This window comes from Triplophysa dalaica, chromosome 22, assembly GCF_015846415.1.
Source record: "Triplophysa dalaica isolate WHDGS20190420 chromosome 22, ASM1584641v1, whole genome shotgun sequence".
NCBI classification, from domain to species: Eukaryota; Metazoa; Chordata; class Actinopteri; order Cypriniformes; family Nemacheilidae; genus Triplophysa; species Triplophysa dalaica.
Genome location: NC_079563.1, coordinates 9643174 through 9659167, shown reverse-complemented (window position 1 = coordinate 9659167; position 15994 = coordinate 9643174). Strand labels below are relative to the sequence as shown.

At 39.6% G+C, this 15994-nt stretch overlaps 1 protein-coding gene across 38 annotated transcripts in view; it reads right to left on the bottom strand.

Moving 5' to 3' along the window:
• Positions 1-756: 756 nt before the first annotated feature.
• LOC130411842 (protocadherin gamma-C5-like) overlaps positions 757-15994 on the bottom strand; it is a 136676-nt gene continuing 121438 nt past the window's right edge. For 17 of the 38 annotated variants that reach the window (XM_056736767.1, XM_056736768.1, XM_056736769.1 and 14 more), the window contains exons 2-5: positions 5730-5788; positions 5151-5204; positions 4192-4310; positions 757-2659 (exon numbers count right to left, since the gene is read on the bottom strand). In XM_056736767.1, coding sequence (XP_056592745.1) covers positions 2430-2659; positions 4192-4310; positions 5151-5204; positions 5730-5788 — 462 coding nt within the window. In that variant the 3' untranslated portion in view covers positions 757-2429. The other 21 variants (XM_056736783.1, XM_056736785.1, XM_056736784.1 and 18 more) reach the window with 5 other exon arrangements.

The following is a 15994-nucleotide window of genomic DNA, read 5'->3' as shown; positions in this document are numbered from 1 at the left end:
TTGTTTGTGAGAGGCACTTTCAACACGTGAATTGAATCTATTTAGTTATATACTGTAACAGACGGTGAGTCAGTGACTTTTAAAGCTGAGATCAAGTTCAAGAGCACAGCAATTCGATAAAATGTTTCTGAACAAACAAATGCTAGATTTGGTAAATATTTTTGCTTGATAATCGTATATTTATTTTCTTATTATGTGCTTGTTTTGAGGTGTTGAGAATCTTTATATAAAGCTTGACAAAAAAACAACACTCATTTTGCATTGATTCTGTATGGAATCTGCTATAGGAAAACAAGAGAATTGAGACAATGCCCTACTTTCTAAATCTCATTCTAGCAGCACCAAGGTTTCTGAATCAACATAATTCTTAAAATGGGTCATATGTTTTAAAGCTACAGATATGCAAACTTAGATTTGCTTTTGTAGCTCAGTGAAACTCACTATGAAAAAAATAAGCACCAAATTGTGTGTATTGTGTTTATTTGCACTACAAACTAGGAAAGAAATATAAGTTGTGCGAAGTAACACTGTAATATAATAAACATTTTCTAAAGTCATACATTTTATCATCTTTGCATGCCTGAACAAAAATATTTAATTTATATTGAACCTAGTGGTGATTTTCACATAATCACATGATATATCTTGTTCTTTATATCACTTGTAAATCGTACAAAACCGCACATCTGAGTTTTTCAGTCATGTTCGCAGAACAAGTAACCACATAAAGCAATGATTACAGCTCAACCACAACTGTGAGTTCTGACAAAATTTTATTTAAAATGTAAGTGTTCCAATAATAAAGTAAAACATAAATCAACCGCAATATAAATATTAGCTTAAAAATAATAGATGGAACATGAGGTGCTAAGCATCGCATAAAAAATAATCACAATCAAATACAGAAAGGAAGCCAAGCAGCAGACAGACATTTATATATATAGATAGATATTCATAGTCAAACAGACAGGGGTGGCATTCCAGTATCATAAACGACTGATTGGAATTACAAGCACAGAAAAGTACAGTTAGATGTGGGGAGGGTTGGTACTCTAAACAGTAAGTGTTGTCTGTTATTTTTCAAAGTTAAGGTGACTGGAGAAGAGGAAAGAAAGTTAAATCCAGGGGGAAAACACAAAAATATGCACATACTTCACAAGCCTTTAGCTACGATTGCATGATTGAAAGGTGTATGTACAGTTTGGTTAGTTAATGATCTTGAAGGTTTTTATTCTACAACACTACACTGTATCTTTTTCTATTGTCTTTTTTGTCACTTTTTCTTTAAAAATACTGAAACATTCCTGTAACAGCCAGCTTTTGTGGCTCTAATGTTTGTACAGGCAGGTTACATATTTTATATACATTGCGGCGGTGATTATGGTGTAAAACAATGAACGGAATCCTTTCACGATCACTGATCCATTGAAGTGCAGTGTTTTGTGCACAATAACCATTTGACAATCCTTCGTGTGCCTTGTATTCATTGCTAACTAAACGGTTACAACACATTGTTACTGTGTTGGTTTGCTGATGTCCATTTACGCATCTTACAAAGTCCACTTCACTTTCTAAAGTGTTACATAAAACACCCTTTCACTGTGACCCAAACTATTCTCTGATCCTGACTTGAAAGAGGCTGGGACATCAGTTATCTCTTCCAAAAACACTGTTTACTTGATGCATTTCCAAAGGATTCATATACCACGCTAACAGGTAAATAATAACAATGAATAATAAAACTATGTTACCCTAACATTAAGCTCTGCTTTACTGCCTAGTTAATAAAAAGACTGAATTTATTTTTTTATATCATGCCAACAGTCCAATATCTCACCTTCTGGTCTTATTTAATGGATTATCTTACTCTGAAAACATACACAACATCATAATATGCTTTAGCGTGTCCCCTTTGTTAGTTGTTTGTCCTTTCCACTGCATAGTTCAATACTCATGTTTGTCAGTCATGGTATAGGTTGTGGCACATTATAAAAGCCTAACAACATTTTATTAACCACAAGAAGCATCTACTTTGCTTTGATCAAAAGAACACAAACGGCCTAGAACGGGACATTTGAAAAAAAGTATACTTTCTTGTTGTAGTAATGCTATTTACAGAAGAGAGTTCTCTGTCGGAGATAACGCTCATGAAATCTGAATACACCACCTCTTTGCCAGTAAATCGCTGTCCCTTTGTAACAGTAGGACGACAAATGCTCTGAGAACTCTCAGCTTGGGTTATTGTTCAAGATACCAGATACAATCAAAAACACATCGAATTCAATAGAATGGGAGAACCCTACAATTAAAATCCACACAGACATAAACGTCATTTAAAAATTTAGTCTTATTTAAGATTTCTCAAATCAACAGACACATTTTAAAGGGGGCAAATTCTCGGATCCCATAATTCTGCAGCTTCCGTTGTCTTACTTCTTGTCTTTCTTGGTGGGCTTCTTCTTGCTGGCTGGTGTCTGAGCTGCTTTGGGGACTTCGGCAGGGGGCAGGGCTTGGGGAGGAGGGAGGGCCTGCTGGGGTACCTGCTGCTGAGGGTTGGGTGTAAGAGTAGCGGTGCTGCCCGGGATGTAGACATTCTGACGGTAGTCTTGGCCGTACTGGAGGTTGTAGCGAGGTCCCAGAGTCGCCGTGGCTTCACTTGCTTCTGACAAAAACAGGGCAGCATCAAAGAAAGAGGAAAAGAAGAGGGAGAGAGAGACAAATAGAGCTTTAGAGTGATTCTTTTCAGCCCCAGGCTCATATCTCACACTGCCGCTCAAGAACTGCATTGCAGCTTCTTCAGTACTCTGCCTGCCCATCCCCCCTTGCATTTTGTATGGCGTAACATTGACGTACTCAAATCACACACTCAGCACCGCTCTTACAAGAAAAGCATACGAACAGACACAGTATTCATACAGCCTTTAAAATTCACTGAGGAAAGTGAATTTAAGTGACAATATATTATATTTGTGTGCATTCATTTATTTTGTCACAGTAATTCTCTATTTCACCAATCAAACTGGCATTCAAATAAACAAATGACAGTGAGGTGGTCAGTCTAATCCAGTCCCACGCCCACAACGAATCTGTATTTCTAAAAATGAATGGTGCGTACCAGATCATTCATAAAATATTCAGTGCCGTGTTACTAAATAAGCACAGGCTGAATTCATCTCTGAATACATTCACAAACTCTTGAGATTGTGTTTAATAGAAAGATAATGGTCATGTTATCCAGATAAGAACAGCAGCACAGAGCTGTCATTCGGATTGCAGCTGGTGAGACTGAGAAAGACTCCTGTGTCTCTTTATACTCAATTAGGTTGACTCCATAACAGTCAATGACTTGTGAGATCTATTGTACTCTGTAGAAGCTGCACTCTCTCTTCCTTATCCGGTTTCCTAACACACTTCAGGATCTGATGGATCAAGAATACTTGATTGATGATGTGTATGCACACAAGCGTCTTAGCTAAAAAGACCACCAATGTTGTGATTTGCTAATGTGGACTGTCCCCCAATGGGTTGTTTAACTATTTAAACCATTAGAATTATTATAAAAACCTAGGCTATGATGTTAACAATAGTATTATTTTGTCTCGGCTAAGCTGTAAGGTTTGGCGCAATACTACCATGTTTGTGATGGTAAAAGTAATGTTACTATTTGTATTACTATGGGTTATCATTGTTAAATGCTGTCACGGTTGGGTTAAATATGGAAAAACCCAACCACTGGTTTAAACGAACCTATAGAAAAAGCATTTGCATATTTAACCCAACTGTAGGTTGATACAATCCAGTCTATAGTAAACCTAACAATTGGGTTAGTCCATATTTTACCCAACCAAGGGTTGAAACAACCGAGCAATTTGTGCACGGTTAAACTTTGGTTAGTATAATGAAAACATGGTAAAATGATGGTTACCATGGTTTTACTACAAACTGAACTTTTAATAAAACTACAGTGGTATAGTTAAACCACGGTTAATTTTGTTTAAGGGTACTCTGCATAAACTATCAAGGAAATGCATGCCTCATCAAGGTATTAATTACAGCAGGCTTTGCTTGCGCACTTTGTAATGTTTTTTCCTACTAATATTTTGTAAAAACAAATGTTGAGAGAGGAGCAGTAGTGATGACGGCAAAGAAAAACAGATCTCCCTCGATGGAAAGTCATGAATTGAGATTCACCGTTTGCTGCAGCTATCAGAGCCTGGAGCTGTTCGGCTTCGGTAGGGGGGTTGGGCCATGGTCCTGTTCCTGCAATGACACCTGCGCCGGCACCTGCCTCATCTGGACGAACTCCAGCCCTACACAAGAGAGTGGGGGTAAGTGACTGAATACGTACACAAACAGACGCTTTCGAATATGCTTAACGCAATGCCTTCAGCATTTTCTCTCTCTCTGCATTATTCTACCTCTCACACATATGAGAACATCAGCCACCTAGTTTTCTAGCAGAAACACACTCGCTTCATTAGCGGAGACGGCCATTTTGTGTGAGAGAGCACGGCAGGACAGTGCAGTGCAGTCAGAAAATGAAGGCCAGGGTAGAACACAGCAGAGGTTTGATGTGGTGTAAACAGACAGGAAAGCAGATCGAAATATAGACACAGAATTGTTGTTTCGTCTGTTTACACCACGTGACACGTGACAAGACCACATACTGCACACTTTGCCCTTTGTTCAAATCAAAATAGCTCAGCACAAAAAGCTTACCGTTTAAAAGAAGGTATTGGTTAGCTCTCAGTTTTTAAAAAATCAAATATGCATAAAAACAGACCGATTCCATATTCCACCTTGAAAGGACAGACTTCACAGACTTGGCTCTACAAAGCCAAAATGAATTAAACTCATACAAACAAGTATTTAGTTAGCACAGGTAAACAGGACGCAATGACATCCTGCAGAGCGAGATGCAACAAACAGCTATCAGCGATACACACACATCCAAACGTTTTCACCTAAAATGAGCTGAATGTAATTTGCGTTCACATTTATAGGTGTAGAAGCACTCTGGGAAACATTGGACAGCATGTCGCTGGAAGCTGCAGAACATGTATTTGGAAAAACCTAAACACAACATTCCACTAGAAGGCTACATCAGATCACGCCAAGCTCTAGCACACTAATCTTCTCCTCCACTCTACCTGGACTTCTCGTATGGAGTCCATCTCTGCTGCAGGGTATGGAACCTGTGTTGGCTGAAACATAAGCACAGCAGCATGTAGGCGTCACTCAAGAACCCTGCGTCCCAAAAGGACGAGACTAACCAGTACATTGGATAGGTGAGATGGTCCTAAATGTTGTCCCAGATTATCTTTTGTAGGCTTCTTATTTTTAGCAAATGTAGATGTTTCTGGTGAATTATTTTGTCATTTTAAACTCAGGGGGAGGAACTCTCTAGTTTTCTTTGAATGTTTTCTTAGATTTGTAGATTAATAACACCATAGCCTCACTAAGATCACTAGACATTTGCCTCCAAAAGGCTTACTTACTGGCCTCCTCTTCACCTTGTCTAATTTAAAGTGCCTTGTATTCAACTGCCATTTCTCCCACATTGAATAAAATCATTCTTGTGTCATCATAAATAGCTGTGTTTATTAAGCAGAAGAATGCTTTTATTTGAGCTTGTCATAGATTTTGATATGATTTTTGTACCATCAGAATGTACAATATGATCTTACAGTTCCTGCATATGCGCAAGGGCACATTAACTGAACACTCACCCGCTTGGTCCGGGCCTCTGGTTGGGGGGAAACCTCCAATCAGGGTTAGGTGGCTTTTGCTGAAAATAATAAGAAAAGGCTTTTATTAAAACTTTTGTTCAACACAGAAATTCATAAGCAACAATTGCCAGCTCTGGAGTCCTCCGTGACGTCATGTAGCTCCGGGATTCTGAAACACAAACTAGCGTAATTAGCTATGTCAACGACACCGATGAATCAAAGTACGTCTTCTGGTAATCCATCGAGCTGTTTGAAATGGCACCTTTTACCAAAAGAGCTGAAATAACCAGGGGGAACCAGAAAAGCAAAGAAGTGAGGTAGGAAACAGGTAGAGGGATAGAGTGTGTAAATAATTGATCAATCGATTATGTTGCCGACATGCATGATTGAATATACATGTGGTGAACACACAACGGTCTGTATCAAACAAAATATGAGCTCACCAAAATATGAGGTGGATTACATTTTACACCAAGTAAACTATAAACGGTAAAATACTGTATTTCACAACAATTAAAAATTTTATGAACTCAAGAATGCATACAGTGCTGGTTTTTGGAAAGCAGTATTAATTCAAGAGAGTAGTGCATGTTTCTTGAACATGTAGATTACACTCTCCATACTAATCTCTCATAAACAAACCATTATAAGACACAGTTTTTGTTATAATGTACAGTATAAAACCTCATTCAGCTGCTAACACTTTGTAAAACATAAGCACTAGTCACGCTTGAACAGAATCTCATTGAATTAATATAAAACTTTCTGCTTTCTTCCTGGAAAAAGTTTGGATCTGATGGTCTAAGTCTTAACACACTTAGCATTATAGAATAGAAAAGTCTGAAAGATGACTCATAATGACTGGAGCTATAGTCTGAATGCTCCTGGAGTTTAAGAGGACTTTCAGAAAAATCGTGTTGCTTTAAAACCCTGCAAGATTAATATAATTTATTACAAGGATTGAATTCTATTTTATTTTAATAAAACAAATATTTTCTCACCTTCAAAAGTGAGTGAGCGAAGAGTCTTTTTGAGAGACGCTTGTTTAGAGTGCTTTGTGGGGCTTTAACAAACACAAAGTCGCTCCTGCTGGAGATGGTGGAAAAACCGGGTGCGTATGTGTGTTTACGAAAATCCTGCGAGGCCCCCACAACCTCCATGTATCTGACTGGACCGTCTGTGTTTAGCTGGAGGTGAAGGTTGTGGTGTTGGCGCGCATGAGGTGCGATTCTGAAACCTAGTTTTTGCATGAGGAACGTAATGTAACCGCGGTGCCCGAGCCAGCGCACCACAATAGCAATGATAGTCAGGACAGAGAAGCCAATAATAAAGGATAAAGTGATTATAAGGTAAAGGCTGAGATCTGAGTCATTTGATTTTTTGGAAGTAAACCTGCGTTCAAAGGAGACATCTGAGGCTTTTTCCCCCACTGTGATGTTAATCGCTACACTAGTAGAGATAGAGGGTGTGCCATTGTCTTTAACAATCACAATGAGACTAAAGATAGACTTGCTCTCCTCTGCAGCCAGTTTATGAGCTGTACGTAGCTCTCCTGTATAAGGACCAATGTGAAACATTCCTGCATCAGGCCCTGAAAGGTTGTAGAATAACCAAGCATTATGCCCACTGTCACCATCTACAAATGATATCCGACTGATTAGATGTCCAGTGCCAGCTGTGCTGGGTACCATAAACTGCAATGTTCTGTCAGATGGAAGTGAAGGGTATATCAAGACAGGAGTGTGATCGTTCTGATCTATAATAAAAAGATGCACTGTGACGTTGGAGCTCAGAGTCGGCGTTCCCTTATCAAAAACATGCACTACAATTTGAAATACATTCATTTGCTCATAGTCAAATTTTCTCATGGCATATATCTGGCCACTCACTGGGTTTATATAGACATATGAAGACACTGAAGTGCCAAGAGCTTTGCTCTCCAAGATTGAGAAACAGACTGTGGAATTCTCACCCACATCTGGGTCTGAGGCAGACACAGACAGAAGTGGAGCATTTGGGGCATTGTTTTCAGTTATTTCCACAGAATAGGAAGGCTGTGAAAAGACTGGGGGGTTATCATTAACATCTGAAAGACGTAACACAATGGATTCCTGCGTTGAACGGGGTGGGGAACCAGAGTCTGTTGCCGTCACACTAATGTTATATTCGGCCACAGCCTCTCTGTCCAGAAAGCCATCGGTCATTAAGGTTAGGAGTCCCTTATAGGGAGAACTCAACTTAAAAGGAAGCCCATAAGGGATCTGAACATTAACTTCACCATTTTTTCCTGTGTCTTCATCTCTAACTCTGATGAGGGCTATGACAGTACCTGAATTCACATCTTCAGCGATTACTGTATAAACGAGATTAATGCTGATTTCAGGAGTATTGTCATTCACATCGATAATCTCTATTTTGATAGTACAGGAGCTCTCCATTGAAGGTGTTCCTTTGTCCCTAGCAAGAACCGTGACGTCATATATATTAGTAATCTCGTGATCTACAAATCCTGTAACTCTAATTTCGCCAGTAAGAGAATCCACACTAAAAAGTTGCAATAGATTATTGGGGGTGTACTTATCAAACATGTACGATATTTCTCCGTTCAGACCATGGTCAGCGTCAGAAGCATTAAGAGTTGTAACTAAAGTACCAAAAGGTGAATTTTCTAAAAGCGTGACTCTTTTTGCTGGTTTATGAAACACTGGCGCGTTGTCGTTAACATCAAGAATATGCATAATAATGGCAGTATTACCCGTTTTTTCTGGGCTACCACCATCAACCGCAGTCAAAATTAATCTGAATCTATTCTTCTTTTCTCTGTCAAGGGGCTTGTTTAAGACCAAAACGGGGATTTTACTTCCGTCACTATTAGTTTCTACTTTCAGAATGAAACAATCATTTTGACTAAGAAAGTAAGCTCGCAGTGAATTTATTCCCACGTCAGGGTCGTGCGCGCTTTCTAATCGGAAAGTCGTTCCGGGTGCAGCCGCTTCTGAAACTTCCAAAGAGGTGTTTTTGTTTTGAAAAACTGGCGCGTTGTCATTAACATCCACGATTTCAGTTGTGACGCTATGCATTTCCAAAGGATTTCGAAGAGAAATCTGAATTCGTATATAACAGCGTAAACTTCCTCCGCACATTCTCTCTCTGTCCATTGTTTGTTTGACCACCAAAGCTCCATTTGTCAGGTCTACGTCAACATATTTGTCTTTATATTCCGATATTATTCGCATGTCCCTGGGAGTTATCATTTGAATGTCCATACCTATATCTTTAGTCAAGTGTCCAATAATAGTTCCTGGTTTAGATTCCTCGGCCGTTGAGTATAAAAGTTCCGATGCATTCGTTGCAAATAATAAAACATGCAGAACAATCCAATTTAAAGCCCAATCCAATGATCTATGAAAAACCTCCTTCCTCTCCATTTTAGGTGTGTATTTTTCAACACAGTAGATTCCTTCGGGACATAAATATATACATTGTTTTTAATCTTTGATTGTACCCTGCTGAACGCCGACACCATGTGTTCTAACTTTCTAAAGCTCGTGAGATCAACAAACTTGTGTGGGTCCGCGGAAGGCGAACACAGGGGTGGAGTTAAAAAAACATGCTTGGCTATTGGCTGAAAGTTACTTTGCCCAGACAAAAAAAAAACACTATTTCACTGACCCGGGGCGCTGTCCACAACATTGGTGCTGAAACTCGCGTAAAAGCTTTTATAACCCATCATCGCTCGACCAAAACGAAGTAAATCACTGTTAAATGTGACAAAACCACAATTTATTTATGCAATTTAAATATGTTTGTCTCACCTGCTGGCTCTCGAACGTCCACGCGCTGTCTGGTAATGACGCATCAAGCACGTTTAGTGTGTCTGTGAAGTTTGTGGTGCTACTAGGTTTGAGTAGAGTAAAATCACTAAATTTGACATTGGAGAGAGATAAGACCCGAAAGACTGACTCTGAGACATCATGTCTCCTCCGAGTACTTCCACGTATTTGATGGGTCCGTCAGTGTTTAGTTGAATCTGAAGGTTTTTGTTGGGGTTCCTGTAATCAGAATCAGTTCGTCTGATACAGCAGCTTGAACTGCCTGTACTTCCTCGCGCACACTTCACTAGTAAGATAAAAAATGTCAGCAAAGACAACAACGACACAGATGCCAGAGAGATGATCAAGTACAAAGTTATCTTCCCACTTTTTTTGCTAGGTTCTACAGTTTTCTTATGATAGTCTGAGATTGGCTCATGGAAGCCATCCTCTATTAGTATTTCCACAGTCACCGTAGTGGACTTCTCTGGTTCTCCATTATCCTTTATTTCTATTATCAGTCTCTGGGATGACTCATCTTGCTCTGAAACAGAGCGCTTAGTCCTCACCTCTCCTGTATGTAAATTCACATTGAACAGAGACATGTCGGTGGCTTCTGCGAGCCTGTATGAAATCCAAGCGTTGTGACCCGAGTCAGCGTCCACCGCTGTTACTTTTGTAATGAGATGCCCTGGTTTAGCAGGCCGAGGCATCCTCTGATGGGATACAGACCCCATGACTGTGGAGGGGTAAATAACAACGGGGACATTGTCATTCTGATCCAGAATAAACACGTAAACTGTGGCGTTACTGGTTAAAGATGGATATCCATGATCTTTAGCCTGAACTATGACCTCAAACACCTTTATTTTCTCAAAATCAAACGAATGCATGCTATATATACTACCGTTATCAGAGTTTATATACATATATGATGATATAGGTGTATCAAAAACTTTAGGGTTCTCGATAGAGTATGAAATTTTACCATTTAGGCCGGTATCGACGTCTTGTGCGATTACTGAACAAATAATGGATCCTGGAGTATTATTCTCTCTTACGTATACATAATACACATTATCAGAGAACTTCGGGGCATTGTCATTAACATCAAGAATTTTAACTGGAATTATAGTTGTGCTACTTAAAGGTGGTGTGCCTGAGTCAAAAGCGGTGATTTCAACGTTATACTCTGGAAACGTTTCACGATCTAAAACCCCGTTTGTAACTAATGAATATTCATTTGAGAATGACGGTTTTAAAATAAAAGGAAGGCCAGAATTTGTATGCAGTGTAACGTTTCCATTGACACCAGAGTCGATGTCTCGTGCGCTTATTAAAGCTACAACTGTCCCGCTTGGAGCATCCTCGCGGACAGGGCTCGGTTTAGACGTAAGCACTATTTGCGGCGGATTGTCGTTAATATCTGATACTCCAATTTCAACTGTACAATGGCCTTCCATTTCAGGAACCCCTTTATCTTTAGCGCTTATTTCAATGTTGTACATAGGAGTGGTCTCATAGTCCAAGTCCCCATTCAGAATAATTTCTCCAGTTTTTTCGTCAATACGAAACAAAGAGCGCAAGCCATCAGAAGTGTGTTTCCCTAAAGCATATAATATCTCTCCATTTGGCCCTTCGTCTAAGTCTGTTGCTTCAACCTTTAAAAACGACGTACCCTGCTTTGTGTTTTCGTTAATAGAAACTTTGTATACGGTTTTCTCAAACACAGGATTGTTGTCATTGTTATCCAGCACGGTAACATTTATTTGTAAAGTTCCAGATTTTGCCGGGTTTCCTCCATCTAAGGCAGTTAGCAGCAACTGATGCATCGGCTTTTTCTCGCGATCCAGTGCTTTCTGGAGTACTAATTCTGGTACCTTACGGCCATCTCCAAGATCCTTTACTTTCAAACTAAAGCAATCGTCTTTGCTTAAAGTATAAGATTTCAAAGAGTTACTGCCGACATCTGGGTCTACTGCACCCTCCAAAGGAAAGCGCACACCCGGAACGGTCGATTCTGCTATTTTTAATTCACTGTTCGTCGACTGAAAATACGGGTAATTGTCATTAATATCCTTTATGTCAACTTCCACTCGATAAAGTTGTAAAGGGTCCTCGATAACGATTTGAAGAGGTAACAAACAATGCGCGTTTTTTCCACAAAGATTCTCTCTGTCGATTCTCTCGTTAACTACAATCTCGCCTCTGCTTAAATCCACGTTGAAAAACTGCTTGCCTGATTCAGAGGCTATTCGCAATTTACGTTCATAAAGCTCAGATATTTTCAAGCCTAAATCTTTAGCAATATTTCCAACGACAGCGCCAACGTTAAGTTCTTCTGGAATGGAGTAGCGAGTCTGTCCTTCTGTCACAATCCACAAAAGAATAAAAATGAAATGGAAAAGCCAGTGACGCTTCCACCCTTTAAATACAATCCTTTTCGTCATTTTTATTTAAAATCCAGACGATTCACCGTGCGAATAAAAACTACGGATCCCACCAAGAAGGCGATTTTCTTTTTGTTTATTTTTTCTCAAATAAATATTACAGTCCATCTTGCCCGAGCGATTAGAGCATCCCCTGTTTCTGCTTGGTCTGAACATTGTAATGTCAGTAGGGGGAGGGAGTAGATCTCTTTGTACAATTCTGCATGTCATTGGTGCAGAAAAGAACTGCAATAACCAATAGCAACGGAGCAGTCTCTTAAAGGCACAAGTTACAGAATCTGAACTTGCTTTCAAACAGAGCAAAGAACCTTGATGTATTTTCAAAGGAAATAAATATTTTAAAATGAAAAAAATAACAGATTTGAATTCGTTAGCAATCTTATAAGCAGGTGGGATGAGTAGAACATTTTCCAATAATAATAGTGAATATATAATAATAAATCATTATCATCATTTTTATAACAATAGCACAACTTTAAAAGCTTGTGAACAGATTTTTTTCTCTGTCTAGTGGTTTCTCAACAAGTAATTCTGGCACTTTTCGTCCATTTTTCAGAGATGTGTCATTAAGGCAGAAATAATTATTACGGGTCAACGAGTAAGACTTTAAACTGTTCGAGTTTAAATCGAGAACCTGTAGAAATTGATTCAACATTTTTAATATGCCGTCTTTGGTATGAACATTGGGTGCGTTGTCATTTATATCTTTTATTTCGATCTCAACGTGATACAACTGTTAAAAAAATATAACAACCTGCAGTGGTATCAGACAGCTGGCGCTTCACAAAGCTTTTCTCTGTCTATTCTACCGTTGACAACGAGCTCACCATTCCCTGATTCCACACTAAAAAACTGTCTGTCCGATTCAGAGGATATAAGTCTCATTTCCCTGGTGCGTTTTCTTTTCCAATAAAGAATTGTACCTTGCAGATCCACAAATTAAAGCATTTTATTTCATTTGGGGGAAAAATGCGGTCAGCTTCACAACCACAAGTGTATCGTTCTTTAGCTCTCAACATTCTGGTTGTGAAGGAGTGGATCCCTTTGTGTAGTCTCTCACATCATTGGTAAATTGCTCATCTGTCTTGTCCAATGGGTTGGAGAGTTTCTCTTAAAGGCTTTAAACTATTTTAACCTCTTTGGTCATGTATACATAAAGTTACATATCAACACACTCGCAATGTCGCAATATCCTTGAAAACAATATGTTAGCAGACACTTTATCCAATTGAATTTAAAACTGTCTTTGGCTCACCTGTTGGCTCTCAAATGTCCACGCGCTGTCTGGTAATGACGCATCAAGCACGTTTAGCGTGTCTGTAAAGTTCGTGGTGCTGCTGGGCTTAACGAGGGTGAAATCACTGAATTCTGACATAGGTGAGAGATAGGACCCGAATGATTGACTCTGGGACATCATGTCGCCCCCAAGAACCTCCACATACTTAATGGGCCCGTCAGTGTTGAGCTGGATCTGAAGGTTTCTGTTGGGATTCGTATATCCAGAATTTGATCTTTTTAAACAGCAGCTCTCACTACTGCCTCGTGCGCATTTCACCAGTAAGATGAAAAATGTCATCAGACACAACAAAGACACGGAAGCCAATGAGATGATCAGATATAATGTTATTTTGCCGGTTTTCTTGTCGGCTTCAGGTCTGATCTTACGATAGTCTGAAATAGGCTCATGAAACTCTATTAGTATGTCCACTGTGACTGTGCTTGTTTGGATTGGCTCTCCATTATCCTTTATCTCTATTAACAGTTTCTGAGAGGGGTCATCCTGCTCTGAGACAGAGCGTTTTGTCCTTACCTCTCCTGTATGTAAATTCACATTGAACAATGAAGCGTCCGTGGCCTCAACAAGCCTGTAAAATATCCAAGCGTTATGGCCCGAGTCAGCGTCCACTGCTGTTACTTTTGTAACTAGATGTCCTGACTTAGCAGAATAGGGCATCCTCTGATGAGACACAGTCCCCGTGACTGTGGAGGGGTAAATTACAGCTGGCGCGTTATCATTTTGGTCCAGAATAAACACATGGACCGTTGCGTTGCTATTGAGGGATGGAGAGCCATGGTCTTTAGCCTGCACTACAACACTAAGCAGTTTTACTTTTTCATAATCAAAAGTGATCATACTGTAAATAGTCCCATTCTCTGAATTTATATAAAAATAAGATGATGTTTGCACATGCTTTGAACCTAAATCCACAATAGAGTACGTCACAATAGCGTTCTTATCCATGTCAATATCAGTAGCGGTTACAGAAAACAAAGAAACACCTGCCTGTTTGTTCTCTTGTATATAAATGTTATATTCGGACTGTGAGAATAGTGGAGGATTGTCATTAATATCAAGCACTTTCACATTTAAAATCCTAACTGTTTTTAAAGGTGGTATACCGGAGTCCGTGGCTTCTATTACTACCTTATATTCAGAATTTACTTCACGGTCTAGAAAAGATTTAGTGATTAACGAATAATGGTTAAGAAACGAAGGTTTCAGCTTGAAAGGAACATCAGGAGAGACCGATAGCTCAACTTTGCCATTGTCACCGGAATCCAAATCTTTCACGTTAATAAGAGCCACTACTGTTCCAACTGTCGCATTTTCAGGCACAGGACTCGGTGAAGATGTTAGGATAATTTCTGGTGGGTTGTCATTCTCATCTAGGACATCTATCTGAACAGAAGCCTGCCCCTCTAGCCCTGGACTTCCATTGTCTTTCGCGCAAACATCAAACGTATATAATTTTTTATTTTCGTAATCTATTTTTCCATTTACCGTGATGTCGCCGGTTTCAGCGTTCACACTAAAAGCCGACCTTACAGGATCAGGCGTGTGAGCACCGAAAAAATACTGTATTTCACCATTAACAGCTTCATCTAAATCAGTCGCTTTTATTTTGATCACACTTGTGCCAATGGTAGCTACTTCTGAAACCGAAGCTTTGTATGCAGCTACGTCAAATTTGGGTTCATTGTCGTTTATATCTTGAACAATTATGCTCAATAAGGATGTGCCAGATTTAACTGGATTGCCTCCATCAAGGGCTGTTAATATTAACTTGTGTACGGACTGTTTCTCTCTGTCTAAAGTCTTATCTACCACAAGCTCCGGTATTATTCTTCCATCTTTTAGACTTTTTACATTAAGACGAAAAAAATTGTTATTGCTAAGTGAATAAGTCTTAAGGCTATTGCTGCCAACATCTAGGTCCTCGGCACTTTCAAGGGTAAACCGTGCGCCGGGAGCAACTGATTCATGTATTTGTAATATGGCATCTTTTGTGTGGAAGTTTGGTGCATTGTCATTAATATCCCGTATTTCTATCTCGATCCTATGCATCTGTAATGGATTCTCAATAACTATCTGCAATGGCATTAGACAACTGGCGCTTTGTCCACAGAGCGTCTCTCTGTCTATTCTTCCATTAACAACCAGTTCACCCTTCCCCGAATCCACAGCAAAATACTGTTCATTGGAATCCGATGCAATCTGTAACTTACGATCGGCGATATCCGAAATGTCAAAACCAAGATCCTTAGCGATGTTTCCAACGACAGATCCTTCCTTTAACTCTTCAGGTATTGTGTAGCGAATCTGAGCTCCAATTGTAATCCACAATAAAGAAAAAGCGAACAGCCAAGGCGCTGCCCATTTCAATGCTCCGATCCTCCTGCGTCTCATTGCTTTGCTGTAGGTAATATTCCCATCAATAAACTCTTATAATTCTTCCACAGATTAACAAAACGTTATTCCTCATTTTAAATTGCGACCACTCAACGCATCATCATACCCATAAGCCGTGCGTGTTTCCTCTCTCTACAGCTCTCAACATACTCCTCTCGCAATGGGAGGGAGTAGATCCCTTTGTGCGGTCTAATACATGATTGGTACAGAGCTTGGCGCTCTCTCGTCCAATAGACGGTTTTCTTCCTTAACCATGCCTCTGTGCTTTGTGTTACTCGTCATCTGATAGTTACTTCGGCTCTGTTTTGTGGT